The following is a 26966-nucleotide window of genomic DNA, read 5'->3' as shown; positions in this document are numbered from 1 at the left end:
ATTTTGCAGTGTTACGAGTTAAGCATCCAAACATGTGCTGAAAATAATTCAATATTCATTGTTGTGTTCCTAAATACCAGTACATGTCAATGACTATTACTTGAAAGACCTGGGTTCGAATCCCATATGTATCCTAGTATTTTTCAATTTCTATTGCGTCTGGAATTAGTGATAAATATATAATTTAAATTCCGACCAAACATTACAGATTAGGTTTTCATAGATTTTCCTAATCTCACGGATTAATAATTAAAATAAAATCGATATAATTTATGCATAGTGAAATATATTAATAGCTTATAATAAAATAGATGTCACTGATTTACAGACTTTGATTTCAATCTAGTGTCTTAATTTACTCAGTAGTTGTAACGCATTAGGCTAATGCCTGTCATAGGTCAATGGAAAATTTACAATTAAATTAAAATAAATATTTTAATTCTTTAGCGTTTCTATTTTCTAATTATTTATTCACGCTAATTCTTTATTTTTAACCAAATCTGTCCGTAATTCAAACAAGAACTAAATGTGTAGAACCTCGCTTCAGATTATATTTTTATTTGCTTTATTAAATATTAAACCATATATTATGTTTTTTTCCAACAATGATTTTAAGTCTGTTTTTTATCTAGTGTACTATAAATTAAAAATACATATTATTTGTATTCACAAACTATACACGTCAACCGAGCGTTTCCTATACAGATAAACCTACAATAGAAGTTTCATTATAGTATACATATTTTTCAAATTATAACACAATCACTCTGTGAAATTCAAGATTATGTCGTGCTTTAAAATGATAATATACTTTTGCTATTTAATTTCCTGCATTTCTATTCAGTCTATAATTTTTAACAAAGCATCTTTAGGAGCACAGCTTTTAACAGTTTCTAAAACCATACCCATCCATTGTCAACATTTCAAGGACATGTTATGTTTAAACAAGCGTAACTAAACCATTAACTTAAATTACTCTGCCTGCAGTGTCATTTGAAGACCAATTTAGCTTATGTATATTTTCTAATCCTAATTTGATTCTGTATTAGCAGATTTACATTTGACTGATCATTAGTTCCATTGATAAACATAGAATGGCTACTTAAAGCCGTAAATATATTTGGTAATGAGTCTAATTATTTGTTTGTTTATAATTCATTATACAAACATGATTTTTGCCTCAATGACAAGGTGAATAATATATACTCTAATTTTTGGTGTATTGTAAGGTTTTTCTATAAGAATAATTTTTAATATCAATAATTATATTTTAACACTTAACACAAAAAATGTGTTCTATTATGTTATATATATTATAGTTCAGTTAATTTAAAGCTGAATTTCAGCTTAAATTTAAACATAACTCTAAGTGCTAAATTATTTTCATAAAAAGTCACATAATTAGTCAATTCTTCAGTAAAACATATATTTAATGATTTAATTACGATTTTTTTTATATGTTTATATTCATTCTACATCTATATTCACCTTCAGGATTAAATCTTTAATATTTTACTGTATAATTGATCATATGACTTTTTATAGAAATTAATTCAGCACTAAAAAAAATCCGCTTCCTGCGAGAATTTATTAGATTTCAGGATGTAAAAGTGTAAAAAATATATTAATTTTTTAATATCTATTATAAAACATTTTTACCATCTTTGCTTTCCTAAAAAACATTTTATTTAAAATTATAATTTAAAATGTTCTTTTACCTCTACTTTTTATTCACTACTACAAAGATTTTTCTCAAATGAGTTTTCAATTTTTTTTGAATAGCCGCTATTTTGAAATAAGATGCGTATCTGTTAAAAAATCGTAGATAAAAAATGAAAAGGCTCAAAAATAATTTATAATAAAAATTAAAATAAAATTTAGTAGTTGTTAATAAGATTTTTATAAAACTTTTAAAAAAATATTCTTACAAATATCTAAAAAAAATCATTAACCTTGAGGCTCTTCTGGTAAATCAGCAATTTCACATTAAAGGGATCTACAATTAAACTGAGATCAGAGAACCTTTCTTTGAGTATGTTAAGATGCCTTATAACTGTCCTTAATGTCGTCAAAAGTAATATTTTTACAATCTTCCAAAAACATAGATAACTTTGCAAAAACAGTTTGTTTTGTTCTGTTTTCTGTCTCCAATATATGTAACAGCTTTGTACCAAACGCTGAAATTATACTGCTGTTTTTTTCTTTGCTATTCTTTATTTAGTGCGTTTACTTACTCAAATATATTAGCTAAATATTCAAGAGGTGCAACTCACATATTGTTCATAAACTTAATGTGCGAGAACATTTTTTGATCAACGAGAAAAAATTCAAGTTCAGTTTTGAAAGCCCACACTCGGTTTCTGAACATTTCCATTTCCACATAAAAGCCACCTCACTTCTGTATGATAAAGTAGTCTGTATAGTCAGCCTCACCATCTGTAGATAACTCACGAATAAGTCGCGTGTTTAATGCATGTCCTTTGACAACTTTGATAACATCATGCATGTCAACTTCCAGTGAAGGTTCCAAATGTTTCACAAGCAATGCCTGGCGATGAATCATACAGTGATTAATTTAAATTTTTGGATTATTCTCTCGCCAAAGCCGAAAATCTACTAACATGACCCAACAGATACAGCAATGCAGTCTTTCCACCTTAAATTAACGTTATTAAAGAATTCATTAACTTTATTATAGACATCAATGCCACGAAATCGCAACTCAAGAGGATGTAAACCTTTGTAGCGAACAAATACCATTCGAGTATAACTACTTTAGTATCCGTTGCATGCGCCACTGTCGTTACCAGTACTTGCCCCCCCCCCCCCGTAGTACTACATATTTTATGAAGTTTCATTAGTATTTCTCCCGAGCGACAAATACCATCAGCTGGGAATTACTACTGACGTCTAGTCTCATCAAGCTGAATAGCAAAATATTTATTTTCTTTTATTGAAGAAATATCTTATTCCCTCACATTTTCTGCTAAAATATAAATTCTTTTTTTCACAACTTTTACAGTTTTATGGCTTCTTTCAGACCACACGTTAACTCTACCATTTTAAATATTGCTGGTTTAACCAAATCGTCACCAATAGTATATGGTTTCTTGTTTCAGACAGCCACTTCAAGCTAGCTTTTAATGCTGAACGTTGATCGATTGTACCTCTCATGTTGTTGTCCAGTTTTTGTCTTTTGACAGAAATTTCCAAATTCACAAAGTATTCCTTAAAGAAAATGTTTAATTACTCCGGAAAATGTTTAATTACCGCTAAAGAAAATGTTTAATTACTCCGGAAATTACATAGTCCTAATAAAGAAATGCTCTTAGCTTTTGCAACGTCGAAAGAAATAAGGAACAATTAATCAATATATCTTACTGTATTGAGAATTTTCTTGCTTTCAACTTTTCCATTAGTTGTGTTTCTACATCCTAAGGCATCTTGACTTTTCTCTTACTAACAGTGGCAATTCTTTCATATCTTTGCTATCTTTTTCTAGAACTTTTTTTGAGTAAAACTGATATTGCTGGCTTTACCAGACAAAAACTTTTTTTTATTGAATCCACTGGGGTCCACTTTATTTAATCACAAAATTTAAACTACTTATATATTTATAAATCATTTATTTAGAGTAAACCCTGTATGCATTGCAGATGTTGGGACAAATACCTGAAAGAACCCACCCAAGAATGCAATGACAAAAGAAAGGATGTTTCACTCTATCCTTGTAAATAGTATTTAGTTAATGGTTCACTATTGTAATTTACACAACACCAATGGTTCATTGTTTTGTGGTTTATTGTTTTTTTAATTATTAATTTGTTATAAATATATTTATGGATGTACATTACAATTACTTACATACTTTATACTTGGTGCATGATTATATTTGTCCATCGTATGATATTTCTCGAAACAATCTTTCATATGAAGATTTTATTGTTTTTGACGTGAATTTTTGACTTCTGAGAAGTGATAATTGTTTTTGCGTCCCCTTATTGACCAAAATTCAGTTTGAATATACGATGACCAACACTTATATAAAAATTCTAGTAATATCAGCAAGGATGACTATCATATTTTTAAAACATTAAAAAGTACAGACTAACTATAGAGCAATATGCGAGATACGACGTCTATCTGTACTTCTTCTTCTGCTTATTTTATTGAGAGATAAGTTGGTTTAAGTTGCCCTAATGAAAGTTCTGAAATGAATTATAATTTTAGAACTTTTATAAGCTTAGATTTGCGTTTAAACAGAAAATGGACGTTTCGCAACTGGCAAATTGAGATTCATATACATTTTAGAGCAGCATATTAGTGTCTATCAGCTAAATTATATTTTCACTATAAAATGTATTTGTATTTCATTAGTGAAAATATAACTTCACTGAAAAATACAGAGGCGGCCATTTAATTTATATTATTAGTCATAATTAATGGAAACTGAAGTTGGATTTCCCTTTATATATGCCATCCTTTAGCATGAACAATGTATCGCAAAAATCTATAATACAATTGAAGGACTACTCTCGATTATAATAAAACATTCAGCCTAATTAATCCTCCCGACTATAGATTTATAATAGGAATTTAATACTCCCAAAATATATTGTCTAAATATTGAGTTGAATTAGAAACAGTAATTTAATTTATTTAATGAAAATGTGTACGTAAATGTAAAAACAAAACTTTTTAAATTGAGAACCATAGATAGCAAATCACGTCTAGATTTTAAGCGGTTGGCACAGACTGGTCAAAAAATTGTTTCTAAAATCAATCGATGGTTAAACAGATTTTACAACGAATTTTCGTAATTTGATAATTCCAGGTAAAATGCTTCGGAATTACTGTAGACCCCTCAATAACACGATAAATTGGGAACGTGATATTTGGGTGCCTGTTATTGTATGTGTAAACGAGCCAAAGGCAAGATATCTCACCACACGCGCCTGATTCGTACGTACATATTAAAGAAATTGTATGAGTATTTTCTAGTCCCCCAACTACACGCACCCAAATAGCACGTCCCCAATTTACCGTGTTATTGGGGGGTCTACTGTACTAAATCTTGTTACCGTAATGTATCTCTGAATAACTAATGAAATAAAATATTGGAAATTTTATCATCAAATCATATAAAATAGTTGCAGAAAATATATTGATCGTGACATATATGCATTTGGACTTCTAAAGGTTAATTAATTCCTCCCCTATAGTATGATTTGTTCCAATTCATAACTAGCATCAAGAGTACGACTTTTATTAGCATTTCGTCCAGAGGATAATGAATTTATATTCTTAAATTAGTTTAAATCATAGTTCAAACAAATGCTATGTTATGCCTTCAAATTTGGTTCAAGACGACCTTTTTACAGGTTTGATGAGTAGCTGGTATAAAACCGAAATTGAAATAATCATCTGAATACTGTCGAACTATAATTGAAATAAGTTTATAGACTAATAGGGACATCCACAAACATAACCATATCCTCAAATGCGCCATGTCGACATTTGCGCTAGTGCTATTATATTTTTCTATGAAAGTCAGGGTTGCAATATCAAAAAATATTCTCGACAAATGTAATAAATATTAATGATTTGCGCATTGCCCCCCCCCCCCCCCCCCCGCGTTGGGGCGTACGCCCTCGCGTTGAGAAACTGGTCTAGATTAGATGGGCGTGCTCTTAATGTTTTATTATTTTTTATCATCAAAAATAATATTTATTTTCTAAAACACTATCCTATACTTTTATTTTTTAAATAATAAATAATATAACACCTATAAAAAACCCTCGGTGTATTTGTCTACATTTATAAACATAGAATGATTTAAAAACGCTACATCAATAAAATTTAGTATATATCCTCACGGTGAAACGGATACGGTAATAAGTCCGGACTAGGTAATTTTATTTATAATTCAAGTTATCTAATTTTGCGGCGGGCAAAAAATTATCAAATTGTACCTACTTGTTATTGTTTGCATTGAGATAAGTAATATATATATGTATATATATATATATAAAGAAAAACATAGTACGTAATGTATTGAAACAGTTTTATTATACAACTTATAAAATAACACTCGCATACAAAAATCATACTCAAGAGTAAATAATACATGTAGGATACGACGACGTCGTCGTAAATCGTTAAAAACAGATGTCAATTATTAAATAATATCATAATGCTTACGTTTTTAATGTTTATATAAAATTAAAAGTACATTCTCATAAATCTACACACTATCTATACATTAATGCAATAATCAACAAAACGTAAAATACAAATAACAATATATAAAACACTTTGTGATATTTGATCTTAAACTATTTTGTGTATTGTTTTATTCGCAACGACATGTAGTTTTAAACGGATATTGCTCGATTTTGTTTCGTACGGTACAAAAACTAAAAATGCGTTAAAACGTTAAAAGCTAGAGTATTGCAGATTTTAAAAATAATTAGAAATGAAAAAAATAAGACTTAAATAAAGGAATGATGCACTCTCTCGTGTGGCAGTATTTTCAATTAACGAAAACTACTCATTACGACAAGTCAGTTTTTTACAATTCCAAATTAATAAATTACATTTCGCGGGTTTCGTATAATTATATATGAATTGATCGTTCTCATCGCCATAATTACAATAATATACAATTTCATTTCATCAAAAATAAAATGTATATATACATATTTATATGAAACACAATGAAACCTGCATCGATTATTCTATGCGACGGGTTCCCAACCGGGTGTTTGTTGTAATTGTAAATATTTTGGAAGAAATGCATGAAATGCATCCACCGTTCAATGTTCATGCAGTTAACGGTTGGGAAACACCGGTCTATAAATAAATATAAATGCGCAACGAGCGTACGATAATAAAATTTACATATCACAATGGAGACGACGGCGGGGCGACGTCTTAGCCGTCGTCGCCGTTGGGACGGTCGTTATAGCGGTGTCCGTTAACGAGGGGTCGTTCGGGGGACGCGTGATAGCCGTTGGTCATGGGAGCGTCCCCGTCCTCGTCGCGGCTCGCGTCGCTACAGCTCGAAGACGAGCTGTCGCTCTCGGAGTCGACGCTGGACGAGGACGAAGAGCGAGGGCGCTGCGTCTGCTCCAGCTGCACTTTCAAGGACTGGTTGGCGCTGCGCAGCTCTCGGATGATCTCCTCTTGCTCCTTGATCTTGCCGAGGGCGTCGCTCGCCGGGGAGGCGTCTTGCCGTATGCGCTTGGTCAGCTCTTCGCAGCGGCTCTTGAGAGACAGGTACTCTTGCATGAGATCGGCTTTGGACATGCTCATGAGGCGCTCGCTCTGGGCGTCTTCGTACACGGACGAGAACTCCTTGGTGAGGAAGTCCTCTTCGTCTTCCGGCAGCGGATAAAAGTAGTTGTCGTCGGAGTCGACGCTGAAGCTGGAGTCGCGGGTGCGCGGAAGCAGAAAATCCTGCTCGGCCGGCACGTGCTCCTCCATCAGGAACTGGTTGTTGTTGTAGGGCGCGTGCGTCTCCGGCTTGTCGTCCTTGCGCCCCTGTCGGCGCCGCCACTGCGGCCTCAGCATGAGCGTGCGCTTCGACTTGCCGCGCCGCGTCTTCCTCTTTTTGAACTTAGCTTCCGGCCCGCGTCCGCCAGGCGGCGCCACTGGGCTCGTTGTTTGTTGTCGGCCGCCATCTTGGACTGCGGCCTCGTCTTCTGGGGACTCCATTTTGAACGAAGACTTCTCTAGTTCTTCGCACGGGGACTCGAGCGTCGCAAGACCTTCCATAGTGGCGCTGATCGATCGCCGTTTTTTTCGCCGGAGCGTCGCGGAGAGACCAGCTCCGTGCCGCGTCTCACACACAACTGCCGCCATTTGCCCCGCGAGCTCGCAGGGACTCTCAACCTGCATGCCCTGTACGAAAAGTGACACGTACGCCGGTCGCATAATCGCTGCATAATAAAACTTACTTGCACAACGTTTATTTTTTTACGCGCCGTACGCCTAAAACGCTGCACGTGCAAGATCAAGCTGGTCAATTTTCAAACTTTTTGAAAAACCAAAAAAGGATTTTATGTATTTAATTAATTATGAAAAATAATATCAATTAAATGGTAACCGATCCTTTCGATGACTTTTTCGTCCTGTCGACGTTTTGGAGCGTAATGTTGTTATTACACATTATTATGATTAATATTGTAATGAGATTCATATGTATGTGCAACAATCATGATATCACCTTAACCTATTATCCACGCTTTAAGTCATAAAATCTACTTTTAGATTCGGGGCGCGATGTATCATGAAAGTGCAACTCGCGATAAAATTTTATACCACACTATCGTGGTTTTTGCATGCAACACTCACGACAGAAAATCGGAATGTATGCTTAATTAAGTGTGCCTTAACTCCATGATCTTGGCGGCCAGTTGACCTCATCAAAACGTAAAATAATGTGACTTGGGAACTTTTCACGCAAAACATCCAACGTTGCACCTGATGCGTGGCAAGTTACACCGTTTTCCACATCAATATTTTCGATTTTGTGCTAAAAATAATCGCCTATAGCATTCACCGTTGACTGTTATAATCCGACCATCATCCTTTTCAAAAAAGTAGGACTCAATGACCCCGCCTGTATACAATTCGGACCAAACAATCACTTTTTGGGCATGTAATGCTCTCTCGTGAATCACATGAGGATTTTCCTCGTTTGCGCAATTGCGACAATTTTGTTTATTAACATACTCAGAGAGGTGAAAATATGCCTCAACAGAGAAGAAGATTTTCTTTGAGAAATCAGCATCAACTTTCTGCTGTTCTGATACTCAATCTGCGTAAAAATTTCACTGCCCATGCTCTCTAGGCTTCATTTATGCAAGTCCAGATGCGAAATGGGCCAAAGCCATAAGAAAGCCTAAAAGTTGAGAACGCCGACGAATCGACAATTCCGGGTTTTCAGCCACACTAGCAATATATCTCAACTGAACTGGCGCCACGATGGTAGACAGGCCATACCGTCTCCAACGCTTCCAGCCTCTTAAAAAAATTACACTACGTTGCGAATTGTCCATTCAGTAAAACGATGAAATTGCTCATAATCTTCCCATATATTTCGATACACACTTCGTACAGAATTATTATTTTTGTAGAATAATTGCACAATTTTAACGTATTGAGTGGTGGTTAAAAGATTCATTTCGTAAATGTGTTGTTGCAAACTTTTAACACTTTCAACGTGCGTGATTATTGACAGTGCTGCCAACATAAGAAAAAAGTGGAGCACCATGTATAAATAAAACGTATATCGTATAAGCGAAAAAATTGGAAAATCCACAGAAAAGAACCGATGAAAATTAAAGAAACAACTAGAATTAAAAATCGAAAAGGTTTAATGGACATTTCTAAATATACTGGTTTAATATGTAGTACATCAGCTGTATCACAACCTTTCTTAACACATTAATTATAAATATAAACTGTTTGCGTTGAATATTTTCAACACCATCTAGCATTTTTAAACGTTCAGTTGAATCTAAAAAATTATATTATTTTATATAAAGTTGCATTTGTTTTCTTAATCCTTATATTATTCTTTTTTCCTGTATACCTACGTTAATAGTGTCGAACGTTTATCATATTTGCAACGAACGGGTAAGTTGCTAATTAATATTATTAAGTCAACTTCGTTCGACTTACTCCACTCCTTCCTTTCCTCAGTGTAGTCGCGGGCTTTTGTAGAAATGTTTACCTATCAAATTTATGTTTTGTGTAACATACATATTTTAAAGTCACATTTGGTTAGGTATGAGATCATTTTAAAATATTTATAATTTATGTTACTATTTCGTTTTAGGCACGATAGACTAATCGATATTTTGTTATCCCCAACCATAAAATATTTTGGATAATCAGAAGTGTGATCTTGATATTTCTTATATTACAAATTTGACTAGGGTTTTTCATTCATTGCGCAATTTTAACATATCCCACTTAGGAAACGAATATCTTATCTTAAACGTAGAATACCTATAAAATAAAAATTATTCCGAGCAACGAACCTTATATTATATTCTGCGACACAATACATTCCATTTTGCATAATGTAAACGCACAGAAATTCCACCTCCATATACATACGCCTCCGATCGCGTCGCGCTAGTTGGATACCCCTGGCGCTTTGTTATCATTACGCACGGTGCATTATATGTGAAATACATTTGTTTATAGACCCAAAGGGAGTACTTTTAGTTACAAAAAATACGGCCATCTTCCGAGGCCGTCGACCGTAGTCTCAAATGCAACTTTTACAGAAGGCGACAGGCGACTCTGTTTGACCCTGTTTTAGCATATGTCGGATGCTAGCTAATCTGGGTGTGTAAAAGTGTTCGTAGTTCGTAACGTCGCTGCTACTGCTGCTGCTCCTCACTTTCGTTTTTTTCCTTCCCGACGACTATTTCCAAGCTTATGAAACGATTATAGAAAAGCGCCGTTGCGTTGGCGAAAAGCGTATAAATCCGGAAATTCTCAATTTGGTGCATCTCTATTTTAAGCGACACCCCTACCATTTTTAATTGTGACACCCCTGTCGCACCGAAACTTTTATTTTTTTTAAATTGTTTTTCATGTGTTCGTCTTAATAATGCAAATGTTGACCTTAACCGAATGCGTATTGAATTAAATTTTCCCTTTTACGCATCGTTGATTTTAAACGACGATGGATGGTTGTTTTTTATTATCTATTCTAATACGCCGTGGTTAGATACGCATATATGAATACTTGAGCAGAAGGCACTATGTCAAAAAAATAAAACGACTCTTTGTACGGTAAATATTTAACGCGATAAAGACGAAAATTAGAAGCCGTCCGATGCAACGCATAGAGAAAATATCGTATTAAAAATGCGAAAGTAGTGCACTCATGCTTTTTAATCTCTCGTAAAAATAATATCAATAGAGATGGCGTCAAATTAAATAATAGTCCTATATTTGATACAAATGAAGATTTTATAAGTAAATTAGAAATTAGCTAAAAAAATGAATAAAGTAGAGTTTGCCAATTATTTATTGATAAGATTTTTTAAATTAAAAAAAGTAAATTATAAATAATTGTATATAATTTTTAGTGCCTAATTAACGCATGTCATATCTTCAACTATAAATAACGTTTTATTAGTAAGTCATCCCAAATTTAAGCTAGGGACGTCATTTCACCTTTTTCATGGCGGAGAGGACAAAAATTGGTCAGACAGTGGTCGTTTATTTAATATTTCAATTTCATAAGATTCGTGGTATTCCATTCATCTGCGACGGCACCGACACGATTTTATTGCCGTTGACGTGAATTTTTGACTTTTGAGAAGTGATAATTGTTTTTGCGCTCTCCTATTGACCAAAATTTGGTTTGAAAACACGGACTAATACTCATAACTCCGTAATAATATCGGTAAGGATAGCTATCATATTTTTAAAACATAGTAAAATATCGAAATACAGACAAACTATGAAGCAATTTGTAAGATGCGAAGTCTGTTTGTACTTCTTCCGTTTATTTTCCCTGAGAGATGAGTTGGCTTAGTTTGTATTTTAGACTTGACCTAATGAAAGGTATAAAACTATAATTCGTTTCAGAACTTTCATTAGGTCAAGTTGGGTTTGGTTAATTCATATAATAAAAGGTTAGGTTTGGGTTTGAAAAGCGAATAGACGTTTCGCAATTGTCAAATTGAGTTTTATTTACATTTTAGATCACCATATAGTTTCACTAGCTATTTAAATTATATTTTCGCTGGTAGTAATGTATATCTACTTGTGAAAATGTATTTGGGCTTCACTGAAAAATATACATTCACTGTAACATTTAAAATAAATAATGATAAGTATATATGATATTACTACGTATGGAAAAATTGAGATTATATGATTTTACTAGCACCTGTAAAATAAATTATATTATCACTAAAAAAATATATATCTACCGGTGACATGTATTCCGATAAGAATTCACAAAATTAACATATTTTAAAGAATATTTTCGGGTAGATTCGGAGACTGTTTTTGTTTAGATTTTCTTTGAGAGATAACCCGAGAATTTCTGGTTTAGAATCAGGGACGTCTTATTCCAAGGGTGGGCAAAGGATGACCTGTTAGATTTTTTTAATTCATTTTTTTGTTCAAATTCAAGGGGGACAAATATCCCTCCTCTCTCCCCCCCCCAAATAACGTCCAGTGACGAGAGACAAAAGCCTCGTCGTTTATTTTAAGAGAAATATCAGTTTATGAGTAGTCTCCTAAATGTTTAACGCTGCAAAGGTAATTGTATCTCGATACTTGTACCTTTATTGAAAATAATATAGAACCTTATATATTCACATAAATTAAAATATGTTTTCAAGCGATTTTAACGATAAAATGTTGGGGGCAGAGGGGAGATTTAATATCAATTAAACCGCAATCCCCAAAGGGTTGACCAACCATGATATATAAATTAATATAATTGTTCCCGCGATTGCTCAAAAACTTTACAACTCTATATTTTGTATGTAACAGATTTAATATGTGTTCGATCAGGACGGGATTAACTATTAAACAAAATACACGTGTCTAAGGCAAGGGTTAGGGGACTTTTTCAACTATTACCCCAAAATATATATTTTCAGACCGATACTACCACTTCGAGTTAAAAAAGTAGATTATTTCATTTATATGGAGTTTATCGTAACAAAACTTTCACTTCTGGAGTCTGGTTCTGTCTCGAATCATCGACGTTTGTCAAAGGACTGGAAGGGGCGCTAGACTTTCCCTCAATTTTCAGGAACTTCATTCAGAACTACTTTTTACTTCAGTCAAACTCGCATCAGGCGATGCCACGCCGAATTAAACGAGATACGACTCATAGAAGCCAATTTTCCCTTTGATCATTCGACCAAGTTCAGATCACAGTCACCTGAATTCCCAAGAGCTCAACCCCATCTTTGATACGACTTGGAGACTACGTGACGCATTACTTACTGCAAGAACAGACACGTATTCACATGTATTATTGCACAAATCGGTCAATATTAAAACTGTAGTGTGTAGTATGACATTATATCTATAAAAAGTAACAGTTTATTGATAATATATTCTATATTTTTTGCTACGCGGCAAAATAAAATCATTTTATTTTTAATTATAATCTAACTACAATTGCCGCCATGAGAAATTACCTATATCTGCTTGTATATGTGTATTAAGGATTATATTTAGATACATATGTTTAATACAGATTGTGTTATGTAAAATAATAAAAATTATATTTTATATATATATATTTTTAATGAGTTTACGGAACTAGCTAGATTAAGTATAAACGTTAATTTTACATATGAGCGAATGTTTCAGAATTTCACATCAATTGCGTCTTAACTAGAGCCAACACGTGTCCTATTTCGAACTCCTTTCTCCTGTGATGGGGAGTGGGTGTCCTCCGTCCTTGTTGATACGCTCTGAAACACCCCACGACAGGACAATGAATTTTACATCAAATTCATATTCACTTTCAAACGATATTTCATATCGCACATCAACTTTAATAAAAATAAATATAACCTTACCTTATCTAATCTCAAGAAAAAATATTACTCAATAGAATTTTTATTGCAAATATTTTTAAATATCAATTAACATTTTCTAAATTATGAGTTAAAATACCACCTGTCATAGGGTGTGGCCAGATAATAAAGGAATTAGGAAAAGTTTTATAAAAAAATGGTTATTATGTTGAGGGGTTCGTGCACACCTTGATACCTGGTTTCTCTATCAAGCCTATACAAATAAGAGCACTAGATGAAAATGATTATATTAAAAAAATATACATGTATGTATGTGTATTTATAAAATATTCCAAAAAATAAACGATATCTCGTATACCGTCATTAAAACAGGGCTCAATTTAATGGCTTTCTGATAGTCTTCTTTATTCGTATATTAGTTTACAGAACCAGCAAATCTGGTACTTAATGCTTTTAAGGTTTATAAATACATGTTTTAAACAAAGAATAAAGGATCAAAGCACTCAACAGAGCTACTTGCATATGCATTTATAATCAAGGGGCCGTGTCGTAAGAAAATTGGATACAATTCAAGACGTTCAGACATATTTCTATTTATAATCATATGTTATTATTATTGAAATGGTATATTTATAACAATAATACAGTTGCTATAGGCACGACAATCACTAAGCTATTTAAAAAATCATAACAAGATTTAGGAATATTGCGAATTGTTTTTGTACGTTTTATCACACAAAGCATTACGAAAAATTACCAGTAAATCAGTAAAATTTAATACAAAATAAGAATTAAAGCGAATCTTTAAAAGTCACATGTTTAATATGTGCAAGTTTGATCTAATTTTAGTGCAAATAACTCATGTTGAAGAGAAAGCTTTCTCTGATACTACACTACAATTGTCACAAAATAATTATTGTAAATATTTCTTATTGTGCCTAATCGTTCGTTATGTTATTAGTAGGTGAATTTTTATTACTTCTTTTTTGTATATAATTTTCTGTAGTTTGTACTTTATTGAAACTAAAGCAACTGACGATGTATCTGGACTAATAACTCGTACGTTTTCATTTAGATTTAAATCAACCATATCTATCTTTATTAGCCTATCGATTTATCAGCTTGCCAATTTATTTTTTTATCAGTTACAGCACCGTAACATTCATACTTCTGTGTCACGTATATCAGTCACAACAGATGGCCTTTCACTCCTTTCTTTCCCGCGAGTGCCATTTCTTTCTACTTTAACTTCACGAAACCATTATGCTGACTTATAAAGTCATTATCATAAAAATAAATAAGTCACTGAATAAGAATTGCTACGGGCATTTTAAACACGAACGCAAGCACAACGTTGCTACCACAACGTCGCCAAATAAATACAATTTGCCATAACCTAGCATATGCAGAAAATAAATTATATAAATATTTTTTTTAATTACTGGCAAAACGTGTAATATTAAAATTTATGTTTTAACGTTTATTGGATTATTTATTTTGTAATTTATCGCGTGTAGTTTATTTTTATTAATCATTAGCTTGATAGAGTTATTTTCGTTATCATTATTATTATGCATAAGTTCATTGTCTCTGTGTTTGTGTCGTTCCAAAAATACCATGCACCACAAACGTATCTTAGCAATGCGGTAATTGGTTTACAGGCCGACAGAATGTCGTTCCTGTTCAATAAATAAATAATTATATATATACATAAATACATATACTTTATAAAAATATCAAATAGCTAAGATTTACATAAGTATTTACATTTATATATCGTAACAAAAATTAAAGGAGCTTCACATTATTTATTCGAGTATTGACAGAACGACAAATAAGCTTGAATTATTTATTCATTATTACAACAATTCGATTCGGCATTAAATTAATTATTTGATAAACATTTTTATAAGTTATCGTTATCAGTGAGAATGAATGCAATAGTGACCTAAATCCATCATGCGATATATTATAAGAACAATGCAAAGACAAATAAATTGCAGAATTGCTTAGCTCGTTATTAAGAAAGTTATTTTCTTAAATGACAAGCAAAATAATTACCTGCGACTAAAAATAAGCTAATGTATTAAATATATATATATATACAATATATATTTATTTAAATGAGATTAGAGTGAAAGATTAATTATGTCTAAATTAGATTTTCCCCATTATTTCATTTGGAAAATGTCAATATATTTATTGTATATAGAAATTTTATAATTAAACATTTTTTTATAATTACTTTCCCCTTTGAAAAGTAATGAATAGGAAATTTTAACGGGAAAATAGGTCACTGTTGTGTTAATTATTTCTTTATATAGTAAGCAAATATGATTTAAATGTGTAAATTGTAAAAGATTTAATTATAATTAATATTAAACCACAAAAGACCAGTAATTGAATTTCATTACAAAGTTATACATAATAAATGCTTATCGATATAGCCGTGTGCGGTTAAAATTTAGTATAACGTATTTGAACCAGATATATGTACGTATAATTCTACTTTTATAGAGAAAGGTAGATTTTTTTATTCTCTTAATACGTATTTCTATTGAACTTTATCTATTTTTTTCAATTTCCCATTTTTCATTTTCGAATTATATGTACTAAATTCCAAGCATATGTTCCGTTTTATTGACAGTAAAATATTATATATATTTATTGTAAATCTTCCGTCGCAATATTAGAGGCGCTAGCCCAATGCGTTACAACTAAATAATCAGTGATTATTATTTATGAACATTATTACTTCTTACAACCAATAGATGTCAAGCTCGACTATTCATCACGATATTTATCCATTAATATAGTAAAAATCGAGAAAAACCTAATCTGTGATGATCGATCGGATTTGTTATTATTTTAATAATCGATAATTCCAATCTCCCGGACGCGAAATAAATTGAAAAACAATAAGGTCCACTATGGGATTCGAACCTTGATCTTTCATGTATGAATCGTCGTCTTATTCCACTGGTCTTATTCCACCCCACCTCTGTCACAAAATTTCATTGAATCAAACTCTTGTTTGTTTCACACTGTCACAATAAAATTCACTCCCTTAAACCTGTAACATAATTTATGAAAGCTACCTTAATCAAAATTTAAGACTGTTTGACTTTACAATGCATTAATTATTATTACAATTATAATATAAAACGCTCAATTCCATTCCAATTTATTTATATAATATTAACCGAATATCTCGCTGTTTGTTGATATTTACCTGGCAGTTATCTTCACTGTTATTAAAACGGAAAAGAAACACCAATTCATCAACATTTTCATTTTCATTTTTTTTAACTTGTCTTTAAATGTCTGATATTCTAATCAAACGCCATCTCTATTGCATCAGCATTTGCCAAAACATACATTTTCTATATTTAAAAAAATATTTGTAGCTATTTTTAAAACTTCTAATGCAGTCGTAAGGTCAATAGTAAAAATGACGCTACGTTTATTTTTGATTAACAAATTTAGTTACAAATTTCATAAAAATATTTTTTCAAAATAATTTTTACCATTTTAAATTTTAAATACATATTATCGTGTTATTTAATTTTTATTTTAGAGTATTTTTGCTACAGCGTTGAATTTTCCACGTAGCGTATATTAAATGAAAAAAATTTTGCTTCATTTAATAGTTTCTGAAGAGGCGGTATCGACAATTCGTCGATATTCGGCTATTTTTAGATACGGATTGTGGTGTTCTAGAAAGTCACGATTGCGTCCCTTATTTTTGGCGGTTACGTCAAGACTTTAGCGCTCGAGCACGCTCTCCTTTAATAAGCCATCCAACATTTCAACGGCCTTGCCAGACACAAGAATGTTTTCGGAGATAGTTCCGAGGAGCTGGAACAATTTATGTAAAAGTGTTTCTTTTACGTGCTCGCCATAATCATTTTTAAAATATTTGTTGTATACATAATTAAACATTTCGTGTATATTATTAATAATAATACGCGTGAAAAAGCGTGTATGTATATATATATATATATATATACGGCTGCATATTTTAGCTGATGTATAGTATATGAAATATTACATAAAACTAATTAATATAAAGGCGAACATGACGCATTGGGGAAACATGTCAAGTCATTATGGGCAGATTTGTAATAAATAAATGAATATTATCTAAAATCGAATTTTGTAAACCAACAGTGGAATATATCGCTATGATACTATTATAGAATCACGAACTAACATTCAATCTATATGTATAATATTTCGACGAGTCAAACTACATAGAATTTATTCAAAAAATAAAAATCTACGTACATATTTCATATTAATATCGAATTTTGTGGCTCTAGTTTGTAATAAATATTGTATAAGCTTTGTATTAAAATTAGTTCTTTGATTTGCCTTAAGGTGTAGTCTAGTGAAACGACAAGAAACACGCACCGAGGAGATTTCAGCATTCAAATCCGAATATACGAAAATTTGTCTTTTTTTACCTTGACTTATTCCAATATAATTCACTTTTAATCGTGCAGTGAGTTCCACGGAGCTTCGAAAACATGAAATTAAAACACTCAGTTTACTTCAGTAGGAGTATTTATCTTGTATTTCTCGCCTTTGAAAAGTACTTCCTATTAGGCACCCACCTAATCCGCATATCACTCAGAAGCGGATCTGTTTCATTAATAATATACGAGTACTATGTGTTGCAACATTGCTCATAGCTGACTCTTCGTACAAAACAATCACCGATTTTAATGCTTTTGCGATGCTCTATTAAATTACCTACCACAAATAGTTAGTTAAATTGATGCACACATAAATGCGCTCGATTGTAAATTGTAACAGATGGCGAGTAATCGATTATAAACAGTAACATATATGTATGTATACCATACTATTCTACTTATACAGAGGATTTACGAATTATAAAAAAACACATTCAAGTGTATAGAAAGAAATGTACGTTGTTCCAATCATGTGGGCGATTCAGAGCCTGTGGGCTCATATTACAATTCTGAATAAGATGATAATATTATTACATAATATGTATTTTCAGATCTCAAAATATAAGTGAAATTTATTTTTAGTTATTTTGTTGTAATATTATTAATTAATAAAAATCTTTTCCTCTTGCGCAGTAATTAAAAATGAAAAAAAGGGAGTTATTGTACAATTTTTCTCGTCAAATATTTTAATATTATTAATTAAATGTGATTTTAAATGAGCACTCTGCATATTTTAATCTACAATATTATCAAGATTTTTATTTGATTAAAAGATTAAAATAAATAAATAAGATATAGAATACATTGATAATAAAAAAATACTAATGTTAGACCCCAGACAACATAATTTGCTGATATATGCTGATGAAATAATAATATTTGTAATGTGGAATTGATTGATACATTTCGATACATTACCTGACGGACAAAGCTTACACGTTGTATTGAATTGACTTGTTTTTATTCGATTTATTTAATTGAAAATGACGATGTGTCAGTTCCTGGCCGTATAGAACGTTGTAGATGTAGTTGACCCAAACTCGGGATGATTTGACGTCTCAAGTAGCCGGGGTGAACTTGAGTTAAACATTGAGCTTGTCTGAATGACGGATTCCAACTAGGAACCTGAATACAAAGTGATTAATCTGCATTGGAAATAAATATTTTATTTAAAAACTCCTCACGCTCGGTGTCCTAAGCTTACACTTAATTAACCTATATGTTAATTTAACTCTGTTCGCATGAGTCAATGGCTAATATACTTCGTCAAGTAGAATTTGTATGCATGAAAGACAAAATATCCCCATACTGTTTGCCTTGCCTTTATAAATTTATTAAATTCCTATCTGTCCCTACCGAATGGTAGATCAATTTTAAAACAAAATAAATTCATGTTCGAAAAATAGTTGACATAAAATAGTGACAAATAACCAAAAAAGCCACTGCATACCATACTGAAAACGTAGCAAAAATGTTTTCTTATGCATGGAAAAAATAGTTCATGGTCGAAGTCATATTTCCGAAAATCCATGCAAATGCACGGCTTTTGTCTTCATTGGATGCAGAAATATTATTAGTTCGTAAAACGCCAGTTGAAACTTGTTGATTATATCTTACTCCGTCATAAATTTAGTATTACATTACTAAATTTATGAGAATAGAAACATGAGCATTCAAAAGATATTTTTTCCTCAATGTTAACTCTAAAAAAAAATATTAACAGCTAGGAGCGTTGATTATAAAATGCTCCAAAAAATTTACGTGAAATAAAAATATTAGCGAAACGTTTTAATAAGAGTCGTAGCCACAATAAAATGATTAGCTAGTTCGGGCTTGGCATTTCGGGGACATGACGAAGATGTGAACTCTCATAGAAAGGGTGATTTATGACACGTATAGAAAGGTTAGCTAAATTTTATGAATGCCTAAAAAATCATTTAAAAAATATAATAATATCGGATCTGGATATGTAAATTATTTATCTCACTCAACTTATGACGAAGTTATTAATTTAATGGGCAATAAAGTTAAAGAAAAAAAGAATTTGAGAGCTTCAGGAAATTTTTTATTATTCATTAATTCAAGATTCATCGCAGGATGTAAGCAATACAGATTAATTAATGTTTATTTTAAGATATGTTAACGTTCAAGGATATATAATGGAACGGTTTTAGGATTTTTTAAATTGAAAGTCACAGTGCTGAATATTTAAAGAAACGTCTTATACGTGAAAAAAATCAACGTGGAGTTCAAAATAATTAGTGGGACAATAGGAATCATGCACACAGTCAGTGCAATTTCCCACCCAGATGATATTAATATCAATGGCCGCTATTGATGGGCATATAATTAGTCAAAAATATTTTGATATGAAATATATAGATGACAATAAAATTAATTGTACAAAAAAATGTATTAGTTAATTTATAGCAAATTGCTGAAAAAATAGTATACATACTAATCGATGATGTTTATCTAAATAATCACGAAACAAATACATATAAGGAGTCTAGAAACTGCCATAAAAACATATCAGCTTCTGTTATAATATGATCACTCACTGTAATTCACCGCAATAATTATGTGTTTATTCTTTCTATTATTATATTTAAAAAATATTATTGTCATATGTAAGAAATGATTATTATATGTTAATATATATTTTTTAAGAATTTATCTAAATTAAGGAGCAATTTATTATATTGATTTGATTTTTTCCCTCCCCACTTTCCAGACACAAGTGTGTATAGCAGTGTATGGTTTTGCTGTTGGCAACACTGTTCATCAATGGACGTCATAAGGTTAATTTTCGACCAAGTCTAGTTGACGTGTTGTGAGTGTTTGTCAAATGTTCATGCGGGAGCTTTCCATCGAAGGCTCGCACGCTCGATTCATTGACATCACAACAAATTTATAATATTCACAACACACGTGTCGACGTAACACGTCAAAATGAACTACAATCCGAACAATCCACCCAGAGCCGGTAACTATGACTTTCAACTCGTATCTTTTGCGATTTTAATTAGTTCATTGCTATGACTCGTACAATGTATTGATACATTTGATATATTAACTCGAAGGTGGTATAGGCCGCAAAGTGAAGAGGGTAAGTGACGTCGCTGCTTTGGGTATGACGCCGTCTCCCGCTCCATACCAACCACCACCGTTTGACCAGTCTCAGATGAACACTTTCAATCAAAATGTGGCTCCAGTATATAACGAGAACGGATTTGATTCGCCCAACTATGGATACAATCCCAGCAATTCTCCGCCACCCGCAGGTATAATCATTTAATGGGTTCATTTTAATTAGCGTAGCAAGTATTAAATACTAATGCTGACAAAATATTACGTTAATGGCATGCATGTTCTGCTAGAGTTACTGAATTATTTGAGGTTTGTTGGCATACAACAGCCGCTTCTAGTAATACCACAAAAATAATTCGAGGGCCATCAAATCTATATTAGATACAAATAAATCTGAACAGGTTTTTACCACATTGTATAACGAAACTTATTATGACAATTAGAACATGAACAGTTTTTTTAAATAATCGTTTTTTGTATTCACAATAAATATTTTTTTGTTTTAAATAAGGTTACAGACCTACTTTAAGTTGAGACTATTTCAGGACCAAAAATTCGGAACACGGTTAGTTAGGGATTGATGAATGATGATGGAACTTAAGTAAAAAAAGGGACTCGAAATGTATTAGTGACATTTATCTATAGGCCTAAATGAATTTGTCACAGTAAATACGCATTTTAACATCTGTTTTTCTTTTGTATGTGGTTGAAATCCACCAATTGTGTACATGGTATTCAACATGTTTATTTTAAAAAAGGTGCTTAAAATTAAATCTTGTTCTAAATTGCTATAACAATTATTTATTTCTATACATACATGGTAAAACATAAGATATTATTACTTATTTAAAAGATTATTGATTTTTTATTCTTTTTATTTACAAGAAAAAATATGTCAGTTTTAATTAATACTAGTAGAAAAGTTGAGTGGCACTTAAATTTATAATGATAAAGTTAATTTTGTTCTGCAAATTTCAACTTTCTGATTTCTATAGTTTAGTTTAACCAATGGGTTATATAAGTATTATAAATTATAAACAAATTATTAGGAAAAAAATACACTTTCTCTACTACAAAATTTTGTTAATAAAATAAAATAGAAAAAAATCATGTTTTTTCAACTCTTGCCTTGATAAAATATTTAAAAATCAATTTTAATTGCATTTTTATTATCTATTATGATGGCACACGGTTCATATTTTATTAATTTGAAGTTAACTTTTGTGCTTACTATTATAATTTTAAAGAAGAAAATTTTATTGTTATAAGTCACTATATAAAAGGAGCTTAGTAATTGTTTTACGGAATTATTATATCATATAGTTAGGGTAGAAACATAGAAAGTCTCTCCCCAGGAATCAGGTAAATTTCTCCGCGTGAAAGGTTATTTTAGGTTTTTTAAATTCATCGTGTAATTTTACAAAATAATTAAATTATATCGTCTACATAGCGAAAACTTATAATTATACTTCAATGTTGTCTTTTATGTAATTCATTCGTAAAAATGTTTGTTCTGCAAATACATTTTCTGGTGAATATTGTTAACATTTCAGCTGATATTTTTTTCAGAGAAGGAAATTAGAAACTAATAATATAATTATGAACATATTTTTAATATTTTATTACCTATCTTTTGAATAATATTTCTAATTGTAATAATGAAATGTGTAAATAATAATAGTTTGATCAACACCTTACAGACTAATGATTTAATTATCACTTGTAATACTATAATTAAAAGCAAATGGCGCAAATGCGTCATTTGTAAAATTATCGGTAAGAGCTACTGATGCACTTATGCATATTTAAATATTGAGAATTTTACATGTATTCTGGTGCCATCAACTTATTTATATAATATATCTATACTCTTGGTAGAAAACTTTAGATGCCTAAAAAACACATGTCTGTATTATTTACCTTAAAAATAATGACGATCCTCACATTTTATTTAAAAAAAACGTTGATTTTCTAAACATTAAAAGTTGAAACATCTCCCTATTTTGTTTTGTTCACAGTGAAAATCTTAAATTTAGATTGATATCTTCAAAAGTTATAGTAGCAATCTTGCAACAGAGTTAAAATATATTTTCATTAAAACAAACAGCGACCAATCATGCAGTAACTCTTGAATTTTCACCGACCTATATAATGTTAATAGTCAGTGCTTTCAACCGTATTTACTGTTCCTTTTATTAAATGTATTCTGATCTTTCTTATATGCTTATTGCAATTTTCATGAACATAAAAAATTACAAATCATTACTTTCTATTATACATACATGATTTATGTTTCCGATGTTCACCAAAATAAGTAGAGTATTAATTTATTTTTCTGTGGGATTTGTTCAGTTTCAGTGAGTTATAATTTTCTCCTTGCTCACGCATGTATGAAAAATATCACAACTAGCTTTTCTATCTAATCTGTGAAGTGTTATTTTAACATTTAATCCACATGCCTATTGTGTACAAGCTCTGTTACATTAAACTAGCGATTTTTTGCGCATATAAAATTTTTAATAATGCCGCTAGAATATCATATTTCCAGCGTCTTCAATTTAAATTAGTTTTAAATTACTATTTTTTTTATTCACCATATACTCCTGATTCTGTAGATGTAGAGATCTACTCTAAAATTTACAACTTATAAAACCAAACTTGAATTTTTATTATAATTTTTTACACACTTCGTTGAGAAAAAAGTCTCCATACTATATAAATATGGTTAACCAATGAATACTACCTCCTAAAACTAGTACCTTTTGGGAGGGGAACGACTGTTTTGTGTGCCACAGTGATCCATTTATAAAAAAATCTATGACATTCATAGATTTTTTTAATAAATAATTTTATAGTATATGTGTTCCTCAACAGATGTCACTAAAAATATTTAAATTTTTTCGCATGGACTGATGTTGATGCATAGATTTAAAAAAAAATTCGGGGCCAATAGATAAAGCAGTAAATACTTTAAATACGTTATTCTTGCGCATTTCAGAGGCACGTTTCTTTAAATTTATACTTTCCTTACATTCCAAATTTCTTTAATTTTTGTATATATAATACTTCGTCTCAAGACAAGAATCACATTGCTCCTTTTTTGTTAGCTTTTACTTAAAATCATGACATGAAATTGCTGGCAACACAGACTGTCATAAACGATATATATCGATTAATATACGAGTTGTAGCTTACAACTCTACAATATAAAAATATTGACCATTTTCTGTTGCTTCGCATACAAATCTCAAAAATGACCATTTAATGAGGTTTCTATCAAACTGACGATACAGTATGATACTGTGAAAACTAATAAAACTTGAAGCTAGGTATAAAAATTAAAATCAGCTATTAAATATTTTTATAAAATAATTCAAATAATTTTGTTTTATTCTTTCTGAGATAAATTTGTGAGTCAATAAATGTTTTTAACCCTTTGTACTCCTATTTCGAAGTAGATTCGTCATCGGTTGTTTTACCAGCAACTCTAATATCGAGGTGGGCTCAAGTTTTTTTTCAAGCTATTTCTTAAATAATTTAAATCTATTTTATTTTATTTTTTATTTCGGAAACGTAAGCTTATTGTTTAAAAAGAGTGAATTTTTTTATTCTACTCCCAAATATCTATTCATTCAACATCTGGAATTAATAAAAAATGGTCTGCCTAAGATCGCTCGGTAGATGCAACGGGTGCTTGATACAATAGTCTGTGTTGCGACGTATCACTGTGAACATCTTGTGCATTTTTGCAGTAATTCATTCCTATTTGAACTGTACTTACATTTTATTGATTTTATCATTTATTAGTTAATTATATATTGAAGGATGTTTTCAACTATCAAAAATGAAAGTACTGAATATGATGACTATTATATAAATATTTTAGATAAAGTTTCAGAACAATTAGATTTAGCATAAAAATTACATTTCCTAGGATAATCATAAATATAGAAATTATTTATGTTCCGAATATGGAAGCCATTTGGTTACGGGCTTTCTGTTACAGATTGTATTTTTTGGTAAAATATTTTATTACTGTGAAGTATTACTTTTTAAATATTCAGGGTATTTTATTTAGAATATATATTTAAAAAATCATAATCAGAATTTGAGAACCAGAACCCCAAAATCGCCAGGGAAGATAAGAAACGACCTAATATTGCACAACTTGTGAAAAAATATCAAGGGATTGCTTTAAAAAAGTATCACACTTCATTTTAAAAATTTGTCAAATAAATGTTCAATATACATATTGAAGAATTATCGTAATTTAAACCCCCTTTTATTTTTTCATCTATGGCGTGCCATCCATAGATGCGGTAGATTCAAAACGCCACCAGCGTGAACGGTTGATGGCGAGCGACTCAGCTGATCACGTGATCGTGTTTATAGTCGATCAACCGTGCATGCTGGTGACGTTTTGAATCGACTGCATGTATGGATGGCACGCCACTAATATACATATATATTAAAATCAGATTTTTTCCCCTTCAAAAATAATTATTGACAAATTCACTGAAAATGACTTGGACTTGCTGAAAAACTTTTGAAAATGTCTTAGGAATGCAAAAGGTTAACATAATCTTGGAGTGGAAACAATTATTTAGCTGTACAGTGCTATTTTTTATTTCAAAACAACGTTGAGATTAATTAAGCCAGGAATTATTCAAAAAAATCATATGCTTTTTTCTTATAGATTTTAGTCAATATCAGATGGGTAGCAATCCTCAATCGACTGCGGTGTCGTCGTTCATCCAAAATAAAAATCAAATCGGAATGATGCTTCAACAGCCAATGGTACAAGACATGGCTGTAGAATTCGGACAGCATTTAGCCAGTCAAGGAAAAGATATTGTAAATAAGAAGATAGAGAAATACGTGTCTGTTTCGGAGTTGAAATATTACTTTGCTGTCGACTCAAAATATGTTATAAAGAAGTTATTTTTGATATTGTTTCCATTCACACAGAAGGTTGAGTTTATATTAAATCAAATAAAATAATAATAAAAAAATGCTTATTATGAAGATTTTTTCAGGAATGGACAGTCAAGTACGATCAAGACCATCCGGTTCAACCAAGATATGACGCAAACGCACCAGATCTATATATACCTATTATGGCATATGTTACATACGTTGTCTTGGCTGGAATAGTTTTTGGTAAATTGAATAGTAATATAAATAATTTGTATCAGGACTTAAAATTTTTATATATTTTTAGGAATGCAACAAAGATTTTCTCCTGAGCAAATTGGTATACAAGCATCCAGTGCTCTCGCATATAACATCTTCGAGCTACTTATTTACTCGATAACTAAATATGTAACTAATATACAGACTAAGTTGGGAGTGTATGATTTACTGGCTTTTTCTGGATATAAATTTGTTATTATTATTTGTTGCATTTTGGCTAGTGTGATATTCCAAACACTAGGTTACTATTGTGTTTTGATTTATTGTAGTATTACAATATCAATCTTTCTGGTGAGTATCAAATTTATCTATATTATTTTCTTATACTGCCTTTTATTTATTTTGATTTTATATTATTTCAGGTGAAGACACTGCGGATGAAAGTTCTGTTAGATCCGATGCAACAAGATTATTCTCATGATAATTACGTTCAACCTAGGCATACAGGATCTAAGAGAAAAATATATTTTATATTTTTCATTGTTGCGATGCAACCTATCTTAACGTGGTGGCTTTCGTATCATCTAATTTCCTCTTCAGCTGTTTAGAAACCTTCGTAAAAATGGAGATTAGTAATCTTACTGAAGTTTCACTTTTATCTAATATTTGTAAATAATAAATTTATATAATTTATATAAAAAATAAACATACATACATTTTTAAA

General features: G+C 31.1%; 3 protein-coding genes across 3 annotated transcripts in view; 2 read left to right on the top strand and 1 right to left on the bottom strand.

Annotated features, from left to right (window-relative positions):
* The window catches only part of LOC148232290 (tRNA-specific adenosine-34 deaminase catalytic subunit ADAT2), a 21888-nt gene extending 996 nt beyond the window's left edge, over positions 1 to 20892 (top strand). Inside the window, exon 2 of the mRNA XM_088192522.1 lies at positions 20754 to 20892. The gene's annotated coding sequence lies outside the window, so the exon portion shown is untranslated. The remainder of the gene's footprint in view (positions 1 to 20753) is intronic.
* Positions 6048 to 7855, bottom strand: Hexim (Hexamethylene bisacetamide inducible). The gene has a single exon (XM_088192520.1). The coding sequence runs from the start codon at positions 7774 to 7776 to the stop codon at positions 6934 to 6936; it is 843 nt and encodes a 280-aa protein (XP_088048646.1). The 5' UTR covers positions 7777 to 7855; the 3' UTR covers positions 6048 to 6933.
* On the top strand, positions 20799 to 26966 carry Yif1 (Yip1d-interacting factor 1). The gene is made up of 6 exons (XM_088192519.1): positions 20799 to 21005; positions 21103 to 21303; positions 25806 to 26080; positions 26146 to 26269; positions 26331 to 26593; positions 26665 to 26966. Exons 1-6 carry the CDS (start codon positions 20972 to 20974, stop codon positions 26848 to 26850), a joined length of 1083 nt encoding a protein of 360 aa, XP_088048645.1. The 5' UTR covers positions 20799 to 20971; the 3' UTR covers positions 26851 to 26966.

Source organism: Plectrocnemia conspersa, unplaced genomic scaffold (genome assembly GCF_051122295.1).
Source record: "Plectrocnemia conspersa isolate PC_06_02 unplaced genomic scaffold, ASM5112229v1 ptg000009l, whole genome shotgun sequence".
Lineage (NCBI taxonomy): Eukaryota > Metazoa > Arthropoda > Insecta > Trichoptera > Polycentropodidae > Plectrocnemia > Plectrocnemia conspersa.
This window is presented reverse-complemented; position numbering and strand designations above follow the sequence as displayed.

What these genes read in the sequence shown, in the direction of transcription:
- Yif1 (XM_088192519.1), top strand. Translation starts at nt 20,972, where the DNA reads ATGAACTACAATCCGAACAATCCACCCAGAGCCG. An exon ending in CAATTCTCCGCCACCCGCAG is followed by an intron (nt 21,304 to 25,805) that starts GTATAATCATTT and finishes TTTTTCTTATAG; the next exon opens with ATTTTAGTCAATATCAGATG. An exon ending in TTACAATATCAATCTTTCTG is followed by an intron (nt 26,594 to 26,664) that starts GTGAGTATCAAA and finishes ATATTATTTCAG; the next exon opens with GTGAAGACACTGCGGATGAA.
- Hexim (XM_088192520.1), bottom strand. Translation starts at nt 7,776, where the DNA reads ATGGAAGGTCTTGCGACGCTCGAGTCCCCGTGCGAAGAACTAGAGAAG.